Genomic DNA, 26,191 nt, shown 5'->3' with positions numbered 1-26,191 from the left:
ATCCATTGAGTTCCGCTGAACTGGTAATTGTTGTAACCTTTCCAGGCCAACTGTCAAGTAATAATAATGATATCAGTAGTAAAGCTTGAAATTCATCATCGAACTTAATGTCCATTGACGTAACTCTGGCTAAGATCGAATTCATTTTATTGATGTGCTCAGTAACTGAACTAGCAAATTCTCAATTTTCATTTTCCACCAACTGAAATTTGTACTATCGAATTTTTCAATTCGAAATTTCTCATCTTTTGCCATCTCAAACGACGATGAGATACTTAGTGCAACTAGTTTCAAATCTTGGCAATTTATTTTTTAAATCAAGAACACAAAAATTGCACCATCCAAAATCACTCACCAACAGACTTGGTCGCAGTCCCCACTACACTGGCGCTCCCCCGCACTGGAACGCAGCTGCCAGGACGCGCATTGCTGTTGTTCGCGCTCTGCACCACATTGGCGCACCAGAATGCAACCCTAACCAGCTCGTGCAGCCGTCACACACTGCACCCACTGTCGCACCCTCACCGCGCGCACCGCACCACTACCGTCGCACTGCACTCCGTGCCGTCTCAGACCAGCACACATGCAGAACACACGCGCAACCCTAGGATTAGGAACCCTATCTTTGGGACGCAGCTACCGCCCATGTGAAACCCTAACTTTGGGATGTCGCTGCAATTGCAATTTTCAGATCTCGTCGATTAATTTCTGCTGATCGGATATTTAATGTGTAAACGAACCAAGCTCTGATGCCACTTGATGGGAAAAAAATGCACGTGGAAGCAACACACACAATCACGAATCAACTGCAGAAAACAAACAACACAGGATTTAACGTGGTTCGGTCGCCAATCTGCAACCTACGTACACGGGCAACTAATTAAGTTTTCATTCTATTTGTTACAATTTTATTACAAGCACAAAGATCTCTTAAATAAAGATTATAGAGGGGACACAATAATTAAGCCCACTCACTAAAACATGGTGTCTAGTCAGCCTAACCCATTTGGTTCTGACTTCACACTCAACACCTTTACCACCACCATCAACCACTTCCCATCTGTTGGTCATTAATTCATATTTTATTTAATAAATTAGAGTTTGAATTAGTCTTGAATTGTTGTTCTAGTTTTCAGTTATTATTGCGTTAGTGGTCTAGTGGACTTGAAAGTGTAGTCCTAGTTTATAGGACTCTTAGTATTGTGTTAGTGTTTAGTTACTGCTCCTATTTTATAGCTTCTTGTAGTTGTAATTTTATATATATATATATATTGTCAAAGTAAATCAATAAGATATATCAGTTCAACAGTATATTGCCTTCTATTATTTCTTTCAAATAATTTTTACACCCTTCATATCCTCCATCACCGCCACCCCCTTATTCTTAACCCTCCCAATCAAATCCTAAAACGTAAGTGTTTCGCTTGTTTATTCTTCCCGCTCCCGATCCATTTTCTCACTCCTTTCACTCATAGACTAACGCGCCACCCTTTTTCTCCCTAACCCCTCTCACTCCCACCGACGCATATTATCTGGTACATTTTTCCTCTTTCAATGCTTTATTCAATAAACAAAATCCTACTATTTTTTTGTTGTTGTTTTCTTTAATATTTTTGTTATAAGTTTGATTAAATTTTTGTCTTTGTGAATTTTATGACGTTATTTATGTCAACACAATAATAACAATATTGTCATCATACAATGCCAAAAACATGTATAAATGAATAAAAAAGAAAAGTAAATTCAGACATTGCATTTCCATCTTCTATAATTGAAAAAACAAAACTTACTAGTTCGTTTCGTGGTTTTGGAAGGAAACTATGACTTCTCATATTTTGAATTTTGAATATAAAAATAGAACATGAAAAGGTGTTTGATGAGATAAAAGTGAAGATGAACTGGAGAAAAAGATGCAAGTGTGCAATGCTCCTCAACAAGCCACTTTGCAATGCTTAGTCTTGAATTTAAAAATAGTGTTATCTCTTTTGAAATATAAAATTAAAACTGTTTACAAAATGACAAATATCTACTCTCATATATTTTAAAAATAATAAAATAAAATATAAAGATAAAGATAAAATTTGAATAAAATAAAATGATAGTTAAGAGGGGAATTCCCTTTATATATAGGTATTTGAATTTAACAAAAAATTAATTTTAAAAATAGTGTTATCTCTTCTATTATTCTTTTGAGATATAAAATTAAAACTACTAACAAAATGACAAATATCTCCTTCGTATATTTTTAAAATAATAAAATACAATATAAGTACAAGAATAAAATTAAAATAAAATAAAAGGACACTTAAGTGAGAAATTCACTTTATATATAGGTATTAAATAAAAATATATCATTAAAATTTAATATGACAATTTTAATAACTTAAAATGATATCATTTAGAAAAGAGAAAATATCTATAATAAAAATAAATAATGAAGTTTAGTAACTGGTAAAAAAAAAAGTGAAAAATAAAACTACTTAGATTAAAATAAAAATAGATGTAAGTGAAATATATTTATTTCTTATTAAATTTTTTATTTTTCAATTTCCTATTATTATTTATTTTAATAAAATGACATAATTAATCGTATTTATTTATATTTATTTGTTAATCTTAACAACTATCAATGTGTCATTAATATCGTTATATTTATTTAAGTGTTAATTTACTAATTATCTTTATTTCTAATTTCATTCTATTTATATATTTATTAATTTTAGAACTATTTTTGCTTAACAGTAAGTGTCCATAACTTCATTATATTTACTTATTTATTTATTTTATAATTATTTTTATTCAGTGAGTATCCATGACCTCATTTTATTTATTTTATTTGTTAATTTATTAATCTTAAAATTATATTTGTTCATTGAGTTGTCACTAGTCTCATTTTATTTAGTTATTTTACTTTATAGTTATATTTATAATTTTATATTTTAAGTAATTTATATGAAATAATAAAATATTCCATTATTATATAAAATAAAATATATTAAATAAGGATAAAGTAGAAAAAAATTGTGAAAAAAAAACAGTTATAAAGAAGAGTTATCTTTATATATAGGTATAGATGAAAAAAAATTAATTAACTTGAGTTAAAAAATAATATTAATTTATATCGATAAATAAATGGTTTTGGCAATGACGGTTAATTAAAAACAGTGTTAACACGAGACAAAAAAAAAATCAAAAGATTATGAAGAGAAACATCATTTAAAACATGAAACAATATGCAAAAAATTTAAATTCTTATATTTTAACGTAAATTTTCTAATTTTAAATTAACAAGTTATTCTCCTAAATTCATAAAATTTCAGTTTCATTTAAATATATTTTTTTCATAAAATATTTCAAATTTTGTATAAAAAATTCCTTAAATTTTTTTCATCCACACACAATATTAATGTTTGATATTTCAATCTTAGTTCAATTATAATTAAATTTGTAATTGAAGCTGTTAGAATAAATAATAATTAAATAATATATAATATAATTTTATAATACTAAGAGTGTCATTATATTTCATTCTTAGCATTTAAATAACAAATTACAATAAAATACATTACAATAATTATGTTCATTAGTAAATTACAATAATGCTGTTAACAATGTAAAAAGTAATATAATATAAAATATACGAAGAATAAGAAATAAAAAATTGATACGTATGACTAAATCAAATGTTTTATAAAATAATGATAAAAATATTCATATTAACTTATAATTATTACTAAGTATAACCATTTTTTTACCGATTTGATTACACTTTTTTATATTTTTTGCCGAATATAGAAAGTGGTCACATTTTAACACTCAAATAATATAAAATAATCACTTAACAATTAATATATACTTTTTATTTATTTTAAATTAATATATTATTATTAAAATTAATTTTAAAGTAAATTATTTTTTAGGGGTGTGAAATTATTTTTTTTCTTTCTAAATATTCGATTTTGTATATGACTATATCACTTATTAAGCTAGTTTTCATTTTAAGTGGTTGAAACATTTACTCTGGTCGGATTTTCAAAATCATGTTTACTTTAAAGAAAAATATTTTGCTGGCTTATAAATTTTAAAATTAAATAATTTTTTAGATGTAAAAGTTATTATATTTTTTCTTTGTACTCTCTCAATACATTAATAAACTTCTTTAAGTCACATTATTTAATATTATACAGTTGAATTTGATAAGTTTTAATCTTATACTACTTATTTTAATTATTTAATAAAAAATTTAATCTTTAAAAAGTAAATTATTAAATTATAAGAGTTTGCGCTGAAAATCATGATAAGAGTATAAACATTAGTTAAAAGTAAATAACATTAATAATTCAAAAATATTCATTTATCAATAAAAACCAATAATTCATTAAAAAAACATATACGTGTGCCATTTTAAAAATTGTATGTTATCTATATTACAGTTAGTTTATTAATTAATTTTATGTATTATTATTATAAAAGAAATGACGCTATTAATCAATAAAAATTACAATTATTATTGATTAAAATTATAAAATCTTATCATACAATACCATTTTAATTAAACGACAATATAAAAATCCTAAATAATATATTTAATCGCATTTCTCCTTTTTTTCCATTTTTTTTTATCTCTACAAGCTTTCTTTCTTCCTCTATTTTGTCTTTTAAGTTTTTTTTTCCATATCCCATCTATTTCAAAATTTTAGTATACCTTATGATAATTGAGGAGATATCTTATCAAATTTTTAAATAGAGTATTTTTGTTTGTCCAAAGATTTTCTATTCTATTATTTTTTTTTATGATATTGTTATCAATAATTGTGTGGTTAATTGAGAAAAGTGATTATTTACATTATAAATTTCTAGATTTTGAGTGGTTATCGAGTTTTAGCTAGAATTTTCTTGGATTTGTGTTTTTTTAATAGAACCTTATGATAGATGATCTAGATGTGAATGTGGTTACAATATTTTGTGTTTTATGTAGAGACAATGTTTTGTTTGAAAATTGTTTGAATGTTTGAAACTGAATGTTGTTATTTGAATTTTAGTTAATAAATGTTTTGAATCAAAATGAGTGAATATTTGTTTTAGAATGTTTCAGCTGAAGATTTATTGTATAGCGAGTAGTAAAAGTCACAATATTTTGATTGAGTTAAATTGGTTCAAGTTGTTATTTTGAGGAAAATTAATACATGATAGACAAAAGAAATGAAGAAAAAACAAACTAGGAAAAATTCATTTAATTGAAAACCCAAGAGCTTTGGTCGTTGGGTGAGGCAAATTCGATAATCAAACTATTTACATAAAAACTCACAGTGGTTTGTTTATTGGGCGAGCCAATTCTTATTGGGAAAAATTCATTTAATTGAAAATCTAAGAGTTTTGTTCATTGGATGAGTTATTTTCATTGGGCATGAGGTCTTTTATGAAAAACTCTCTGTGGTGTAGTTGTTAGGTGAATATTTTGCTCATTGGACTACTAAAAGTTATTGGTTGTGTTGATGCCTTTGATAGGGCAAGTAAAATGTTGGATGAGCGAATTGCAACATTCGTTGGGTGAGTCAAGTGTTGGCTAAGTGAGAGAGTGTTATCTAAACTTTAATAAACTTGTTTTAAAATGTTTCTAAAGGCTAAAATTTCTTTGTTTAAATTAGTTAAATTGTGTGATAATGTTCTTTGGAAATAATGAAAATTGTATGGAATTGTGCTCACATATATGAGATGATATGTGAACCATTGTATGATTGTGTATTAAGTATTTACACCTATATTGTAACAAAGATCTCCTTGTTTCATTAATGATTTAAGTCACATGAACTAAGACAATAGGTGGTGAGAAGTTGATGGGTGAGTTCTTAAACACTATGACATATGTAGATTTGTATACCTGGATTGTATTGAACTTACTCTAATACCATGATTCGTGGATTTACTTGTAAATCCAAGTACTATATTGGATTAACTAGTCTCTGGTAGGACATATTTAATACGGATATTCCGAAAGATATTTCAATTGTTGAATATCTTTGATTGTATAATCCATATTTGAACTGTATTATTGTTGTAAGTTAATATTTGAAGGAGATTGAATGGTTGTGATTTGTTGATCTTCTTTTATATATTTTTTTAATACTAAAAATTTATTTCAATAGTTTATCCTTACAAGTCCTGTTTGTAGTACACTATCAAACGAAGGAATAAGTGCAGAAACAACATCTCGCACACAATAAAAATTTTAATTTTCTTTTATAAATTTTTGTATGTATATACATAACCTATATGCATTTAAGTTGTACTTTAAATTACAATGTACTTTATATAGTCTATCTATTGAGTTTTTAGTATAAGAGATAGTTTTTTTTTAAGTGCTACAATATAAAAAAAAACCCTTAGTACCATCATTGTGAACATACACTATTGACTCTTATTCTAAGTACTTTTAAATATTAAACTAAATTAGCATCTTCAGCTACTTCTTTCTTTAGTTTCAACCAGTTTATTTAACTTTTAATTAATTTGTCAATGTTAATTAGATAATTAGACTTTGAGAATATAAAGCGAGTAACGTATATATAGTCAGGTCAAGTCCTTATGTCGTAAGACTTTTGCTAAGCTGAAAACAAAAGAGTAGAACAATATGGAATTTCAGACGTCGAAAAAATTATTAAAATATAAACTTCAACATTTGTAAAAGATATAAATTTAAATAACATGTTGGCCTAGAAAATTGTGAACAATTAAATAAAAATAAAAGGCTTATCCAAGTTGCAAATCAAAACAAAAAAAATGATTATTTTTGTTATCGTTATCCATTCAGAGATGATATAAACAATGCTTCAATCTAATTTTTAACAAAGTCAACTGAAACATGCATGCATCCTTCAATGTGTGTTAACGAGCTTGATGAAGAGAAACTCAATAGGGTCAACTTAATAGAGAATTTGAGAGTTTACCTAAAACTTTGTTTAAAGATAATTATCATCACTATTAAAAAATAATACTTATGATTGGAGAGTTTGAGCGGTTTATTTAAAACTTTGTTTTAACATAATTATCATCACTATTAAAAAGGAATACTTCTGATTGTTGAAAGTATACTAAAACACCACTTATTTTATGTGATTTTTACACATATGCTTACTTTACTAAATATCAGCTTAATGTTAATGGATAAAATAATAAGTAAAAACATTTTAATTAAAAATTGACATTTAATATTGTGTAATTAATATGTTTTTCACTATATAAATTCATTAAATACAAATTATTTTTAAAAATAAAAAATAATTAATTTTTATATTAATTAAATTAAATATTATATCAGAAATTAAATAAATTATTAATATCTAAATTAAAATAATGATCAAATGTTTAGAAGAAAATATTATCTTTATACATAAGTTAAAATAATGATCTAAAATAAAAGTGTTTTGTACTACTCTCTAAGAAAGTATTTCTCTTCAATGAATTGCTTTAAAGAACTTTTCTTTAATGAAAGTGGTGTTAAGGATTTTTCTTCTTGTTTTTTTAATAATTTTCAAGATTTATTTTTAATTTTATTTTAATATTTTAAAATTGATCAAATGTTGTAAACAATCTTGTATCGTGTTGTAAATTTAAAATATAACTACTTTTCAATATAAGAAATAAATATATTTAAAACATTTTCTACACTAAAATATTAGTTTATTAAATAAATATAAAACATACAGTTACGATTATATAAATAGTTACTATTATCATACCCAACACACAATAAAAATTTGATTAATAAGTATGAACAGAATTTCTACTGGTGTGATACAAAATTATATATTTATAGGTATTGTAAAATTATTCCTCTTTTAGTCTCTTTATGAGATTAGGAAGCATTTTTCTCATCAGCAAAAATATTTGCCATGTGTAATATATCACCAACATAACATAATTACCATAATCATAATAAGTCAAATAATTTAACATAACACAATTAACATAATCATAATAAATCAACTAATTGATAAATGTAAGATAAGTTAAAAAATATCAACTCGGAAGTAATATAACCGTATTATTTTCATGCATATTTTCAATAAATATATATATATATATATATATATATATATATATATATATAATAAATAACATGCAATTCAAACTAACATCTTTACGAAAACACATCCAAATTAGAGAGTAATAAGTTGGTTTTGCTGTTTTATATAGGTTTTTTTGCCATTTTTTTTAATGAAAGTTTTCATGTTAGGCATCACTATGCAACTTCACATCTCAGCTAGGCTGACACCTCAAGTAACAACAATCATCTGCCATCACATGAAAAAAGTATTATTAAATAAAAAGGAAAAAGAAAGAAAATACAAAAATATGGGGGGACTAGACCAAAACCCACATGTTAACAAAAACGATACATAGGTAGACTATACCTATTCATAAAGAATTCTAAGAACAAACTAGATGGAAGTCTATTATACCAATGAAATGATTGTCTATGAATGAACCCTAAATTAGCCAACTTATCAGCACATGCATTTCCCTCAAGAAAAATATGAGTAACCCTAAACCTGATTGTCCTACAGAAATTAAGACAAGTATTCCATCGATTACGAAGCATCCACGGAACATTAGTCCTAGCAGTAAACGCAGCACAAACCAAGACAGAATCACATTCAAGCCAAACATTAGTAAGTCCCATCTTTTGAGCTTCCTCCATAGCATGTATAACTCCATAAAACTCAGCAACCAAAGCAGTCTGAACTTCAAGAAACCCTGAAAAAGCACCAATAAATTCTCCCATACTCCCACGAAAAATACCTCCACAAGTAGCAAGACCAGGATACCCCCTAGCAGCCCCATCAGTGTTAATTTTAACCCAGCCTGGTGAAGGAAATTTCCATCTAACTGGAAGAGGATGAAGAACTTTCCCACTACGAGTTTTAATACCAAAAAACTTAATCACGTTGAAATCCAACATATCATTCTTCATTGAAGCTTTAGACGAATTTCCCACTAGACAAGTTAAATCTTTAATTACCGAAATAGCCTTAGAAACCTCAATCTTATCCTGAAATCTAGCATAATTCCTCATACGCCATATCATCCATATAGAAAAGGTTGTCACAACAAGTTTAATCAATTTAACCAAAGGACTACCATCACTCTTAATAAAAGAAAGAAGATCATCCTTATTAGAGAAATGAGAAGTAAGAAAAATTTGTCGAACCCAACTCCAAATATGTAATGCATTAGAACATTCAAAAAATAGATGTTGAATAGATTCTTCATGCTTTTCACAAAGCGTACACATAGAACATATATGCAAACCCTTATTCTGAATATGTAGATCTGTAGGAAGTCGCCCATGAAATTTTTTCCAGAGTACTAAAGTTTTGGAAGGCGGAATAAATGAAGACCAAATGAACTTACCCCAACCACCTGGAACTCCTGGTTCCAAGAAAAAAGTCCTAGCCGATTTAAGAGTGAAACGACCAGACTCATCTAGAATCCAATTAGGAATATCTTGTTCCTATCTAACCATGATATGATTAAAAAAATGCGGCATCTGCTGTAAAGATAAGGGAATATTCCAATCATAACCTGACCAAAATTGAGAGACTGTATCCGGAATGTTAGCCCCATCAGATAACCCTGCAATACTTGCTAAAGAAGTAGTAGAACACCATTTATCATTCCAGAAATTAATAAAAGAACCTGTACCAACAGTCCAAGAAGTATAATCAAGTATGATAGAATAAAATTGTTTAATTCCAAGCCAAAGAGAGGAGGATCTATAAATCATTCTAAACTCGTATTTTGATTTAAGAACTCTGGCTTTCAAGAGTAAAGACCAAGGTTTGTTGCTATAAGCGAAGTTCCAAGCAAGCTTAAGAAGATATGCATTATTTTCATGATGAAGATTAATAATATTCAAGCCTCCATCCTCAATAGGTGAACAAATTTTCGCCCAATTAACAGTAGCGATACCTTTTTTCATAATATCACCAGTCCAAATAAAATTCTGGCACCACTGCTCAACTTGCTTAATAAGTGAAACTGACCATTTATACATATTAAAACTATAAGCTAGAAATCCAGTAATCACTGTATTGACCAGCTGGATCCGACCCATCATGCTAAGAGATTTACCTTTCCAAGATGCTAGCTTCAATTTGACTTTATCAGCCAAAGGTTGAAGAAATCGATACTTTGGAGCACCAACAAAGATAAGCACTCCTAAATAATTGAAAGACAAACAACCATGACTACAAAAAAGAATATTTTGAATTTTGGTGACAAATCTTACCACTTCTTCAGCTAGCTGGACAACATAGAAGAAGTGAAGGGTAATGGCTTTGGTGTGGCTAAGCAGGGCAAGTGTGTAGTGGAAGGGTTATGCTCTCTGGTTTTGCTATTGTTGTGATCACGGTGGTAGTAGCAATAATGGTTATACCAGCTAAACCATCACAGGATTATTTCTATGCAAGTTTTGATACAGGGTAGAAACATTTTCAGCATTCTGAACATAGAATGGTGTGAACATAGAATGGTGTGTAGGGGAAAAGGAAAACAAATTGGAAGAAGTAAGTATGCTGGACTAGAATATGGAATTGCATCTTGCAAAGCTGGAAGTAGGCATTTTTTCTAATGTAACCAGCTAAGCCGTGCACCAATGATTAACTTTTTTATGCAGATTTTAATGTAGAATTGGTTTTTCTGCAATATGATTTGTAGAATTGGTCATTGACATTTTGTATTATATATATATGTATATAAAATAAAATAATTTTTTTTTGCATATCATGAATTACAAACAATATAAGAAAATTGAATATAGTGTAAAATATTTTCAAATTTTATAATTGAAAAAAGTTTACATTGTAATTTGTAACAATTAAGAAAATTGAAGGAGAATTATAAGTAAATTAGTAAAATACTACAAATAAAATTTTGGGTGAAACCAGGTTTAATGTTACTAACATGTGTTTTATTGTGATTCATTATTGTTATATCCTTAAAACCTTTGGGTAAAACTATAAGATATTATATAAATAAAAATTATATTTAAAATAAAATAAATTGTTATGCATGGCAAGAATAATAAAGAAGGTAAGAAATTATAACTTATAATTTTGACACTAATCTTTTATAATTAAAAAATCTTTAAATTTCTATACTTAAGCAAATTGATTAAGAAATATAAGTAAATTAATAAAAATATACCATAAATTAGGACGCTCAAGATATATTAGGGTGTTTGAGCAATGAAAATTTGATGTTACTCACTTTTCAATGATCCTTGGTTGTTTAAGTGAGGAAGAATGTGAATCAAGTTTTTTGCTTCCTCTGATATATAGTATAAGCATTAAGATGAAACCTAAATGATAAGTCACAACTTGTATATTCTCGCTCAAATAACATAGCTATAAATCAAATGACACTTTTGTTTATATAAACTTGAAGAACTAAAATATTGTGGTACATTGATTCAATTTGGATGTTAATGATATATTATGTGATATATTCTCTTAACTATAAAATGGTGAAATTTAGTTAAAATGGTGAAATTTAAAAGGTATGATTAATTATTTAATATTTCATGGATATGTTGCAAGTAATAACTAGAGTGATATTACCATGGTGTGCATATGTGTGTAGATAGTAAACATGTGGTATTATGAGATGTCATTTAATATAGTGTAAATATTTAATCTAGTCAATATAATAATTAATTATTATTTTTTTTATAAAATTAATTTTTATTTAATAATTTTATAGTAGTAGTTACATTAACAAATAATTGATTATAGTATGATAGGAATATAATTATCTTTGTTATTAAATCGTGGTTAAATCACCAATAAGATTTTTAAGTATGTTTTTTTTTTAAAGTTGGGATAAATATTTTAATATAAAATATAAAAACTCATAATATTTAATAAAAATAAAGAAAGAAAATAAATCTAAAATTTTATAGAAATTATAAAGTATCGTATAAAGATAATCAATAATTTATTTTAAAAAGGTGTTAAAATAAATACCATTTTAATGTCTTTGTTTCGTATCTAGCATTTTATAATTTTTAATTTAGAAAAATTATAAGACTTGTGATCCTCGTTGTCCATCAAGCTAGACATCATTAATTAAGTTATTTTGACTATTATACACTAAAAAATAAATAATTCTAAATTAACCTACTTAATTTATCTATATTAAACAGTAACAAGTTTTTCTTTGAACACTTTTAAGTGCATACAGAAAAAATTGGTAAAATGAAGATTGTTGTAAGAATAATTGAATGAGTTGTAAGTGAATGTTTAAAATAAAATAAAAATCTTTAAACTAATTGGTTAAATAAAAATTATATTTATTTTTTGTGTATAATACTTATATTAATACAAATTATATTCAATAAATTTAGGACAATTCCTTGCCAAGACATGTTAAACAATATTATAGATGTGAAATCTATTTTAAATTGTGGAAAATGTTGATTTACAATCAAACATCCCCAATACACTTTTTTTTCTCCTAAATTTTGGAGATAATATAATTATATGAAACTATTAATTATTTGAAATACAAATAAAATCTATTTATTTAAACTTTTTGTTGTGAATATGTAATAGTTAAACAAAAAATAGTAAAATTTCAATTATTACCTTGTGATTATGATGTGTGATGTGTGCAACCAACTACATATACAACAATATAGTATCTTTGTTCTATATATGTTTCTCTTATTTTAGGAAATATAATTATTTGACATTTTAATAAAAGACTAATTGCACTAATACCAACTATATATAGAACTTAGATTGTGTTTTAGATTTATTTCTCTTATTTTAGGAAAGGCAATTATTTGACATTTTGACAAAAACACTAATTGCATTAGAATGATTCAATTTAATTAGGTGTTAAATACTATTTTTTGCGTATATAAATAATTCTCCACTATGTACATCAACATTTGAAAACACATTCTTCCAAAGACTTTGGCAACTAGCAGTTTTTACCTGGAGATCTTTCATTTCCCTCTATTTCTCTATGTAAGGTTTTTTTCACATTATTTCATGCAAGTGTGACTTTATCAGATTTGGTATCTTTTAGAAGAAAACAAAATTGTTTATTTATATCTTTAGGAATTTTAAATTTATTAATGATGACATTACATGAAAATAGTTATAACACGATTTATCACTTCATAATTTTTGTTAATGTTAGATAATTAGTTGGAAGTCATGCTACCACTAAATGACAATACAAGGACCATTTTTAAGGATCAAATGTTTAGAATTCAAAAGCATGATCATGAAATGTCATGATTATTTTTATTTTTGTCATATTCACTAATTTTACACTAAATCCATCTATGATAGGAGCAACATGAAATGTCGGAGAGAAATGATAGTAAAGGAAAGAGAATCATCATTGGTGTATCAACCTTATTCTTAATGGCTATAATTGGGATTGTCATATTTGGTATCAACCTTATTGATGATGGTGAAAAAGAGAATTTTAATAACAAAAAGAACCATGTTTCCTCCACTGTAAAAGTTGTCCATAACCTTTGTCATCCCACGAATTATAAGAAAGAATGTGAGGAAAGCCTAATAGTGGGGGCTGGAAACTCCACAGATCCAAAAGAACTTATTAAAATTGCTTTCAATATCACCATTACAAATATTGGTAATAAACTCAAAGAAACTAATCTCACTACAAGAAAAATTGGAATTACATACAGTCAAAATCCGTATATAAATAATCTGTAGGCTGTCCATAACCTTTGTCATCCCACGAATTATAAGAAAGAATGTGAGGAAAGCCTAATAGTGGGGGCTGGAAACTCCACAGATCCAAAAGAACTTATTAAAATTGCTTTCAATATCACCATTACAAATATTGGTAATAAACTCAAAGAAACTAATCTCACTACAAGAAAAATTGGAATTACATACAGTCAAAATCCGTATATAAATAATCTGTAGGCTGTCCATAACCTTTGTCATCCCACGAATTATAAGAAAGAATGTGAGGAAAGCCTAATAGTGGGGGCTGGAAACTCCACAGATCCAAAAGAACTTATTAAAATTGCTTTCAATATCACCATTACAAATATTGGTAATAAACTCAAAGAAACTAATCTCACTACAAGAAAAATTGGAATTACATACAGTCAAAATCCGTATGTAAGACCCAAAATCCGTATATAAATAATCTGTAGGTAATACAAGCACTGGCTGGGACTCGAACCCAAGCCCATAGGACTCGAAACCAAGCCCCAATTAATGTTACAAGCAAACTGCAGCAGCCAGGATTCGAACTCAAGTCTTTCCAGTGACTTGGAGAAAGCATTGACCACTAGACCAGACAAGTTCTTTGGTCATATTATCATTTTTATTATACTTATACATATTAATATAATTTATACATGTTAATATAATTTATACATGTTAATATAATTTATACATGTTAATATAATTTATACATATTAATATAATTTATACATGTTAATATAATTTATACATATTAATATAATTTATACATGTTAATATAATTTATACATATTAATATAATTTATACATATTAATATAATTATTATTAATAATAATAATAAAATAAATTATATTTATATTATTATTATTATTAATATTATTCATATTATTAATATTTATTAATGTTATAATTAATATTATTATTAACATTATATTCATATTATTAATATTTATTAATATTATTATTAATATTATTATTAACATTATTATTAATATTAATATTATTAATATTATTAGTATTAGTATTAATATTAATATTATTAATATTATTATTATTAGTATTAATATTCATATTATTATTAATATTTATTAATATTATTATTAATATTATTATTATTATTAATATTTATTAATATTATTAGTATTAATATTATTAGTATTAATATTATTAGTATTAATATTCATATTATTAATATTATATTCATATTATCAATATTATATTCATATTATTAATATTAATTTTGATATAAATATACATTTAGATATTTATTGTGTGTGTATAATAGTTTTATTTGACTTGAGTAATATTACTTTTATCCGGATATAGATAGATAGAGAGAAAAATGAAGAAATTATATAATATTAATATAACTTTAATACTATAAATATATATATATATTGATTAATATATTTCTTTATTTAATCATTAATTTTTTAAAACTCATGGTTAAATTTAAATTTACTTTCATATTATATATATATATATATATATATATTAATATAAAATTATTTGATATCTTATTTTCAAATATAGGTTATTATAGGTAGTTGTGAAGTTTTTGTTAGATGGCTATATAGGTGCTTGTATCTTACACTTCTTTTTCTGATTTGAGATTCTTGTATAAGGATTGAAATATCCTTAAAATGTTTTGTTTAATTTTTTTTATTCTTTGTCGATAAAAAAAATCTTATTTTCAAATATTTACTTACATAGATTAAAATTGATATAATGTATAATTTTTAAAATATTTTAAATTATAAATTATTTAATCACTTTGTCATTATGATTTACATATTAGTAGAAAGGGTTATTTAGTAACAACTTTTTACATAGATTTATGGAATAATTAATATAGTTTAAACTATAATGATATGCTAACTAGTAATCTGTATTAGAGATTTAATTAATAGTTAATGTAAAAGTCATCATTTTATGTTAAAAGATAATATTGTTTGTTGACAATATTCTTTACTATATATAACACACAAGTAAAACCAACTACCTATAATGAACTTAATTAAGTCAATATGATCGTAAAATAATAATTAATATGATAGTTGATTTTAATGTAATAGGTAATATGATGACTATGAGTATGACATATATTAAATTTGATTCATACTAATAGATAATATAATAAATTATGTTTAGATTCAAGTAGATTATAGATAAATTAAATGTGATTCATATGTTAATATTGTTAGTATCATTAATATTGTTAGTATTATTATTATTATTAGTATTATTAATATTTTTAGTATTATTAATATTGTTAGTATTATTAATATTATTAGTATTATTAATATTGTTAATATTGTTAGTATTATTAATATTGTTAGTATTGTTAGTATTGTTAGTATTATTAATATTGTTAGTATTATTAATATTGTTAGTATTATTAGTATTGTTAGTATTATTAATATTATTAGTATTGTTAGTATTATTAATATTATTAGTATTGTTAGTATTATTAATATTATTAGTATTGTTAGTATTATTAATATTATTAGTATTGTTAGTATTATTAATATTATTAATATTATTAATATTGTTAGTATTATTAATATTATTAATATTGTTAGTATTATTAATAATAATAAGTATAATAAAAATCATAATAAAACTAGATAATTTGCTTAGTGTAGTGGTTAAATTTTACTTGGTTGCTGAAAGATTGCTGAAGGAACCTGGCTTCGAATCCCATTCACTGCTAATTTTATTTTATGGTGCTAATATTTACATACGGATTATATCCGTATGTAATTACATACGGAATTTTTTCCGTATGTAAACAGTTTATATACGGATTTTGATTCCCGCTCCATGGCGCCAAAAATTACATACGGAAAAAATCCGTATGTAATACCTGTTTACATACGAAATTTAATCCGTATGTAAAAATCCGTATGTAATGTTGATTTTACATACGGATTTTGATCCGTATGTAATAATCTGTATGTAATTCGCGTTTTTCTTGTAGTGTCTATTGCATGACGTTGAGAAGGAGCCTAGAGCCAAGATGACACTTGACACCTGCAAACAACTCATGAATCTTTCAATTAGGGAGTTAACAAGGTCACTTAATGGAATAAGCGAGTTTGAGTTGATAAATGTTGAGAAAATCCTCATGAATTTGAAAGTTTGGCTTAGTGGTGCAATTACATACCAAGACACTTGCTTGGATGGGTTTGAGAACACCACTAGTGAAGCTGGTAAAAAGATGAAGGATTTATTAATGATAGGCATGGAAATGAGTAGCAATGTTCTTGCCATTGTAACAGAATTGGCTGATACTATTACAAATTCGAATGTCACAAACTTACTCGGGCATCGCCACCTTCAAGGTTCAGAGTCACCCTCATGGAATGATCATCACAGACTACTCAATGAAAATGCAAGTCTAGTTAATCACAAGCCTAATGTGACGGTAGCCAAAGATGGTAATGGAGATTTCAAAAACATCAATGAGGCACTGAAGCAAGTTCCTGAGAAAAATAAAAGGCCATTTGTTATCTACATCAAAGAGGGCATCTACCAAGAGTATGTTCAAGTTACAAAGGATATGACTCACGTGGTTTTCATTGGTGATGGTGGGAAAAAAACACGAATAACGGGCAACAAAAACTTCATTGATGGAATCAACACTTATAAAACTTCCACAATTGGTATGTTTGCTTTCATGTTAACTCGCTTATGAAAATAAATGAGTTCATACAAAGGTCATATGTTACTTTTTCATAAAGTTAAATTCACTCTTTGAATTGTCTTTTTCCTTCTTAACATTTTAAGGCCATATAATGTCTACTTTTGAACACTTTTAAATTGGTCAGAAATAAACTAATTAATAAACAGGACATCATAAAATTTAGTGAAACAAAATCTTTTATGAGTTAAATTATAAAACAATTTGTAAAATTTAAGGAACTTCTGATGTTTGAATAAACTAATTGATTACCTTATCCATGCAGCTATTCAAGGAGATTACTTTGTGGCCATCAACATGGGATTTGAGAATTTTGCTGGACCTCAAAAGCATCAGGCAGTGGCATTGAGAGTTCAAGCAGACAAGTCTATCTTCTACAATTGCTCAATGGATGGGTATCAAGACACACTTTATGTGCACACCATGCGTCAATTCTATAGGGACTGCACCATTTCAGGTACCATCGACTTTGTGTTTGGAAATGCACTTGCTGTTTTTCAAAATTGCACTTTTGTGGTCCGAAAGCCATTGAAAAATCAACAATGCATTGTGACTGCACAAGGTAGAAAAGAGAAACAACAACCATCTGGAATAGTAATCCAAGGGGGCTCCATTGTGTCTGACCCTGAGTTTTACTCAATAAGATTTGAAAATAAAGCTTACCTAGCTCGTCCTTGGAAGAATTACTCTAGGACCATTATCATGGACACTTACATTGATGACTTGATTCATGCTGATGGGTATTTGCCATGGCAAGGGTTAGAAGGCCCTTCTGGTATGGATACTTGCTTTTATGCCGAGTATCACAACACTGGCCCCGGTTCAAACAAATCCAAACGTGTGCATTGGTCTGGGATTTGGAATCTAAATTCAAAAGCTATACACTGGTTTTCACCTTCCAAGTTCTTTCATGGAACTGACTGGATTCATGTTACTGGGATTCCTTGCTTCCCTGGCATACCCACACACTATAGGCACAAGAAAATGATACTTAAATGGTGATAAAAGAGATGAAATTAAAAAAAAAACTTAATTAATTTATCATGTTTGAGCTTTTCTTTATTCTTTGATTATTTTTATTTTGTTGATTAATTTTAGAAAATAGTAACATTCTTTTATTGATTTAGCACACTAACTCATTTTTTTTTATACTTGATTCAATAGTGTCTTTCAAATAAAATTTTGTTTTAATTTTCATTTATGAATTTGTCATTTTTGAATTGAGATGAATGAAGATAAATATTAAGAGCAAAGAATCCGAAGAAAAAAAAATAATTAAAGAACAACATGTAATAATTATAGTATAGCAAAAAGAATGAGTTATTGTTGTGTTTTTATCATCCAAAAGTTGATACTAGTTAGAGTTCCAAACTTACTTTTCTTTGTATAGAGTTACTAGAGAGACTAAATCAAGTCTTAATCTAAAATATTTCCTATAATTAAATAATCACTTCATAAAGATTAAGTTTAATAAAAATATATGGCTTTGCTAATTTCTCTCAATATTACTTATTTTTTTCTTTTCAATACAAATTTATTTGATTGTTTTAAAATAACCATACTATATTTTTATAAAGGAAACTAATGTAAATACTAAAAATATAAAAATACTAATTAAACACAGAATTTACAAAAGATATTAAAGAAAATAATTGTTACAATTTATATGCCCAAAAAATAGAAAATAAATAATACTTTTGTTAGTAAGAATGTTGTTTCTTATGATGATCCTTATCACTTTGTTTAAAACTAACCTTGTATATTATTGCTTGTTAAATACTTGTTTGTTGTGTTTGCTTCTACCTATTTAATGTGATTAGAGATGGATTTGTGGGATGTTCACGTTTGCTTCCATGCACTGATGTGTGGGCGTAGAAAGGTGCAAATCCTTTTAGATGGTTTCCTTGCATATGAGCAAAGAAACTTGAGGAAAGACACATAGGCACATGTGTGATTCCATTTTTGCCCTAAAAACACAACACGTGAACTTTCTCATTGTTTTCATCTCATTGTATTCATCAGTGCAAGTACAAAAGAGATTCCATTGCAGAACAAATTCCTGAACTTGGCATAGGCATGTTGATTGAGTTTGAATAATGTTTCTGAGCATCAATGTAAATGTGGTAGCTGAAATTTGAAACACTTCAATAAATATGGTGGCTTCATATTCACATTCACACTCTTTCCTTCTTGTACATCTTGTTAGCTTGTTCTGTGAGATTCCAATAGTTGTTTAAATTGTGTGTATGTATGTGTGTGAGGTTTTGAGTGAGTGGCTGGTGGTGTGGTGAGTGTAGAAACCTTCTCTAATGTATCTTCATACACGTTAAGGTAAGGTCTAAAGTTGTTTGGTGTGTTTACAAAGCCACATAATCAATTATGTCACTAATGCAAAAACGTTATTTAATGACAACTTTATAACGTCACTTGATATCTAAACGTCAGTCGTCCATTAAAATGCGGTGATTTTTTTTATTATTGCAAACATATAGGTGATGGTTGTGGGAAGGATCGTCGTTTATTTAAGAGTGAATAGGTGTTGATTATAGGGGGAACCAACACCTATTTGAAGCGATACTACCATAGACGCTGATTTTAATGAACAAATTTTAGTGAACAACTCATGCGTATGACTTTCTAATGAACCACCCAAGACCCTTTTTCCTTGAGCATTCACGGTTCTTTGTGATTTTGAAAGCTTTCTCTACTCTTTTTGCTCACTGATTCGTCTCCTTTGTTAATGAATGCTTGTTTTTTTGTTTTGTTTTTGGTTGCTAATGGTGTGTTGTGCCTGCCCCCAGGTTTTGTGTTTTTTTTGCTTCATTGTTGTGTGTGGTTTGTGTTGCTTCGTCGCTGTCGCTGTCATTGTCATTGTTGTCACTGTTGTAGGAATCATCATTGTGTCGTTGTCACTGCACTTACTATGGTTTATTTTGAATTTTTATTAATTATATTTTAATTATTTAATGTATGCTAAGTTTTTAAATAATTTTATAGTATAATTTTTAGATTTATAATTAATATTGTTTAGTTAATATTATTTTAGTAATAGAATTACTATTAATAAAATCTTGTAATTAGAATTAGAGTTTATAATAAATATTATTTTAGTTATATAATTTAGATTATTAAATTTAATAATTAATATTAGGGTTTATAATTAGAGTAATAAAAATTATAAGTAACTTTAGGATTTATAATTAGTATTATTTTAGTTATATAATTAAGATTATTAAAATTTAATAAATTAACATTAGGGTTTATAATTAGTGGACTAAAATTGTATAAGTAATTTTAGGATTTATAATTAATATTGCATGAATAATTATAATTGTTTATTTACTGAATTACATGTATAATTATAATTGTTAATTTCTTGAATTGTATGTTTATTTATAAGTGTTTATATTGAGTATGATGATGTTCGACTCTCGGCAAATTGTTAGATTTTGGATTGAGAGATCAAAATTTAGTAAACTTTCATTGAGAGACCATTATAGAACACACATATGGATCGAGATTTGATTAATTTATTCCGCTAAGTGGTGAGTACGAAAGAGGAGTAGAAACATTTATGCAATTTGCACAACGTAATGCCAACAGTAGTGGTGATGGAATAAAGTTTAGGTGTATGTGTGTCAATTGTTTGAAGAGAAGGAGATTGGATGTTGACAAAATCAGAGAGCACCTTCTATTTGACAGGTTTCTAAGATCTTATATAACTTGGACATGACATGGTAAATTATTACTTTCACCAAGTGTGTATATATCCCAAGAATATGTTCATTCCACCATGGATGATAGAGTCCATGATGATCGATTAGAGGACATGATTTGTGATGTTGGAGCTGAGTGTTTTGCGAAAGCACATGCATATGAAAGTATGTCACGCGATGCAAAGACTCCATTGTATCCTAGATCAACTAACTTTACTATTGTCGACGGTGTTAAGATTGATGAGTTTGAAGATAATAAATGGATGGACTGTAAAAGCTTCATGAAATTGCTTCAGTTGTTGAATGAAATGTTTCCAAAGAGAAATACTCTACCTAATCATAATTATGAAGCCAATAAGATCCTTTGTGTGGTGGGTATAGAGTATAAAAAGATACATGCATGTCCTAATGATTGTATATTATACATAAAGGAGTTTGAATTCTTGAAAAATTGTTTGAGGTGTGGGCATCACGTTACAAGTTAAAACAAAAGGATGATGATAATATTGAAAATATGGAAAAGCATGGACCCCCATTGAAGGTTGTGTGGTATCTTTCGAGGATGAAGCGTTTGTTTGCAAACCCAAATGATGTTAAAAATCTCATATGGCATGCAAATAAGAAAAATATGATGGCATGTACAGGTATCCAGACAATTCTATTAAATGGAAAAAATTTGATGACGAGTTTCCCGAGTTTTGTAAAGAGTCAAGAAATATTTGACTTGGTTTATTTATAGATAGAATGAATCCGTTTGGTAATTTGAGTACAAATCACAATTAATGGCTTGTTTTCCTAGTCATTTACAACTTACCTCCTGGATTGTGCATAAAGCGAAAAAACATGTTGTTCTCTATGATGATATCCGGTCCAAAACAACCAGAAAATGACATAGATGTTTATCCAAGTCCCCTAATTGAAGATTTAAAGTAGTTTTAGGATCAGGGTGTTGAAGACATTGACGGGTTTGCTAATGAAACTTTCAAGATGCATGCCATAATATTTTGCACCATTAATGACTTTCTGGTATATAGGAACTTATCAGGGTATAATGTCGAGGGTCATAAATCATGTCCAATATGCGAAGAAGACTCTGGTTCTCAACAATTGAAACATGGAAGGAAGACAATATATATTTGGCATCGAAGATTTTGTAGAAGTCATCATCCTTACCGAAGGTTGAAAAAATCCTTTAGCGGACATCAAGAGACCGATAGTTCACCAACTCCATTGACAGTCCACCAACTCCATTAACATAGACCACACCTTCGGAAAGTCAAAAGAAGTCACTTGTGACAAACATATAGAAAAAAAGTCAATCTTTTTTGCTCCTCCATATTGGTCGAAGTTAGAAGTCAGACATTGTATTGACGTTGTGTAGCTCCTACAGGATCAGGGGTTGACATTGGCCAGATAAGGCAATGTGAGGTACTTGTAAAGAACGGTTTAACTCCTCGAGTGGTGGCCATAGAAAAACTCTTTTAAGGTCCACTACCTTACAAAATGTGGCTCTCCCCCCTGATGTTGTGAAGGTGACGATGGAGAAAGTACGAGTTGCTGAAACTCTCGTTCCTCTGCTTACAAATGAGGTAACTATTATGATTGAGGCATTTCAGACATTCATAGTATGGCCCAAACACCTCATTCTACTCATTCCGGAACCCACGAAAAGAAAATAATTTGTAATTATTAATTTATATATTATATATTATATTTAATTTAATATAAATGTTCTTTATTTTGTAGTAACCGCGTCGGAAACCAAGTTCGCAAAATAAGAAGCATTCCATATCCATTGACAATCTTATAGCTTCTTTAGTAGAGATTGCTCCGGCTATAGGTACAAATCCAATGGAGGTTCCATGGGATGACACTACTTATGGAAGAAACAGTGACATTCCTTTATACATATACATGACTGATGTCTTAGAGTTTGCAGTTGGCAACCAGAAGCTGAATATAACCATCATTCAGTTTTTTATGATGTACGTCTCTTTCATCTATATCTCAATTTACATTATTATATTAAATTATTGATTATGCTTTAACTAATTACTTGTAGGTATTTCTCTGGAGTTTTTATTGATGAGAGGAAACAAGATGTTTATGGATTCTTGGATCCTCAATTAATTAATCAAACAGGAACTCAAAGTTGAAACCCAATCATACATCACCAACTGTCTTCATACAGGGGGAACAAATATCTTTTTTCCCTTTATATTAATGAGTAAGTTTAGTTAATATAAGTCATCAATTATTAGTATTTCATCCTTTAAAGTTTTACTAACTATATTTTTATGGATGATGCAAGGTTCATTAGCAGTTACTTGTGGTATCTGTAAATTATAGCACTACTGTGTGGTTTTGTTCATTGCACAAGAAGCCACCCCTATATTTCAAACAAATAGTTGATAGGTAATTACATTATCAACTTACCTGTGTACAATACTAAAACGTCTACTAACAAGTTTTTTTTATTAATTAGCTCATATAGTGGATATAACATACCGAGGGGTCGATAGATTGCAAGTGTTATTTTATATTACAAGCTTCTCGTAGGAAATTAGAAAAATAGATAAGAAGGCTTAGATGGATGTACTCATTAAAAATTACAAATATTTATGTGAATATATTTTAGTTCTTGAATTTGAATGGTTGTCTGAAATATTATTGAGAAGACGACATGCTCATAACCTACGGTTCTAAAATCGTCGCCTAAGAACTCTAAAAATTGTTGTCTAAGACCTTTTTTTACAGTAGTGTGTGTAGAATAACAAAGCTTACCTAACTGATTTCATGCCTAAAAGTAATGGATAATTGATTATCCACGTAACATAATCGATTAAATGTGTTTTTTACTAGGATAATCGATTATCCTCTATGCCTTAAGCATGTCATAATCGATTAGCTGTATTTTTTTTGCTAGGATATGCTGACCCATTGATAAAAGTAGTCCTTAATAACATTGAAGATCTAGAGGCATGGGAAAAAAAGAAGTCAATAATTTCTTACAAGACTTGAAGAAGGCAAAAGAGGTTTATTATGAGGTTTTTGAAGAGCCAGAGTTGATTAAAGTCAATCCTCCTAGAAAAATAAAATTGAAACAATTGTCATTTCATCTGAAGTGTGTTTTTCTTGTAGATAATGGGGAGAAACCAGTTATCATAAGCAATCTTTTATCAGCAAAAAGAAAAGCAACAGGTAATAAAAGTGATGAAAGTGAATAAAGAAGCAATAGGATGGTTTTTCACAAACTTGAAAGGTATAAGCCCAACATATTGTATGAATAAAATCCATATGTAGCAAGATTTTAAACTTGTAGCTCAACCTCTAAGACACCTGAATCCTACCATAAAGGAAGTTGTTAGAAAGGAAGTGCAAAAGCTTTTGGAGGCAGAGATGATTTATCCCATTTCAGGCAATGCTTGGGTTAGTTCTGTAGAGGTGGTGCCTAGGAAAGGAGGTATGACAGTTATTCATAATGAGCAAAATAAGTTAATTCCTACAAGAACTGACATAGGTTGGAGAATGTCTTTTGATTATAGAAAACTGAACCAAGCTACATTGAAAGATCATTATGCATTACTCTTTGTGGATCAATTGTTGGAAAGATTGGAAGATAAAGCATACCATTATTTTTTGGATGGTTATTCAGGTTATAATCAAATTGTGGTGAATCCAAAAGATCAAGAGAAGACAACATTTACTTGCCCATTCGGAGTATTCGCTTGCCGAAAAATGTCATTTTGGTTATGTAATGCTCCAACAACTTTCCAAAGGTGTATGTTTGCTATTTTTGCATATATGATCGAGAAATGCATTGAAGTATTCACAAATGACCTTTCCGTGTTTGAGTCTTCGTTTGACTCTTGTCTAACAAATCTTGACATCGTACTGAAGCGACGTGTGGAGACCAATCTTGTGCTGAATTTGGAGAAATATCATTTTATGGTCAAATAAGGAATTTTCTTAGGCCATAAAATTTCTTAAAAAGGAATTAAGGTAAAAAAGCGAAAGTTGAAGTCATTGAGAAGCTACCTCCACCAATCCATATTAAAGGAATCAGAAGCTTCTTAGGGCATGTTGGATTTTACAGAAGATTTAGTAAAGACTTTTCCAAAATTGCAAAGTCTTTGTGCAACCTCCTCAATTAGGATACTTCTTTTAATTTTGATGATGATTGTTTAATTGCCTTTAAAATTTTGAAAGAAAAATTCATCTTTGCACCTATAGTAACTGCTCCTAATTTGAAATTCAATTTTGAAATAATATGTGATGCCAAAGAGAGAATTTTTCAAGTCATACATTATGCAAGTAAAGTTTTAAATGAAACTCAAACTAATTACACTACAATAAAAAAGGAATTACTTGCTATAGTGTATGCATTTGAAAATTTGCAATCTTATTTGATAGGCCCTAAAGTTATTGTTTTTACTAATCATGATGCAATTAAATATTTATTGACTAAATTAGATTATAAACCAAGGCTTATACAATGGATACTTTTGTTACAGGAATTTGATTTAGATATCAAAGATAAGAAGGGATGTGAGAACAATGTAACTGATCATTTATCAAGACTAGCAAATAATGAGGTGATTGCATTGGAACCTGAAGTTCTTGCTCAATTTTCATATGAGAAGTTGTTAGTAATTGAAGAGAGGCCATGGTTGACAGATATGGCTAATTTAGTAGCTTTTGGAGAAATTTTGGAGAATTTTGATTGACATCAAAGAAGATATTTTTTTACAAATGCTAATCATTATGTATGGGATGATCCTCATTTGTTCAAGATTGGTGAAGATAATTTGCTGAGAAGATGTGTTGCAGAAGATGAAGCTAAGAAAATTATACGGAAAGGCCATAATTCGTCATATGGAGGAAATTTTAATGGGGGAAAGACAACTGCAAAAATTCTCCAACCAAGTTTCTTTTGGCCTTCATTATTTAAATACACACATGAGTTTATGACTAATTTCAAAGAACAGGAAGCATCTCTAGAAGACTCGAG

At 27.9% G+C, this 26,191-nt stretch overlaps 1 protein-coding gene across 1 annotated transcript; it reads left to right on the top strand.

The window, feature by feature from the left end:
* The first annotated feature begins 13,376 nt into the window (after window positions 1-13,376).
* LOC137834494 (probable pectinesterase/pectinesterase inhibitor 21) lies at window positions 13,377-18,466 on the top strand. The gene is made up of 3 exons (XM_068642527.1): window positions 13,377-13,695; window positions 16,743-17,426; window positions 17,730-18,466. Exons 1-3 carry the CDS (start codon window positions 13,377-13,379, stop codon window positions 18,464-18,466), a joined length of 1,740 nt encoding a protein of 579 aa, XP_068498628.1.
* The last annotated feature ends 7,725 nt before the right edge of the window (window positions 18,467-26,191 follow it).

Source organism: Phaseolus vulgaris, chromosome 5 (genome assembly GCF_000499845.2).
Source record: "Phaseolus vulgaris cultivar G19833 chromosome 5, P. vulgaris v2.0, whole genome shotgun sequence".
In the NCBI taxonomy this organism is placed as follows: domain Eukaryota; kingdom Viridiplantae; phylum Streptophyta; class Magnoliopsida; order Fabales; family Fabaceae; genus Phaseolus; species Phaseolus vulgaris.
The sequence above is the reverse complement of the archived record's forward strand: the minus strand, read 5'-3'. Positions and strand labels throughout refer to the sequence as shown.

Excerpts from the sequence above, each read along its gene's own strand:
- LOC137834494 (XM_068642527.1), top strand. The coding sequence starts at position 13,377 with ATGTCGGAGAGAAATGATAGTAAAGGAAAGAGAATCATCATTGGTGTA. Across the intron at positions 13,696-16,742 it reads TAATAAACTCAAAGAAACTA|GTCTATTGCATGACGTTGAG; the intron begins ATCTCACTACAA and ends TTTTCTTGTAGT. Across the intron at positions 17,427-17,729 it reads TTATAAAACTTCCACAATTG|CTATTCAAGGAGATTACTTT; the intron begins GTATGTTTGCTT and ends TTATCCATGCAG.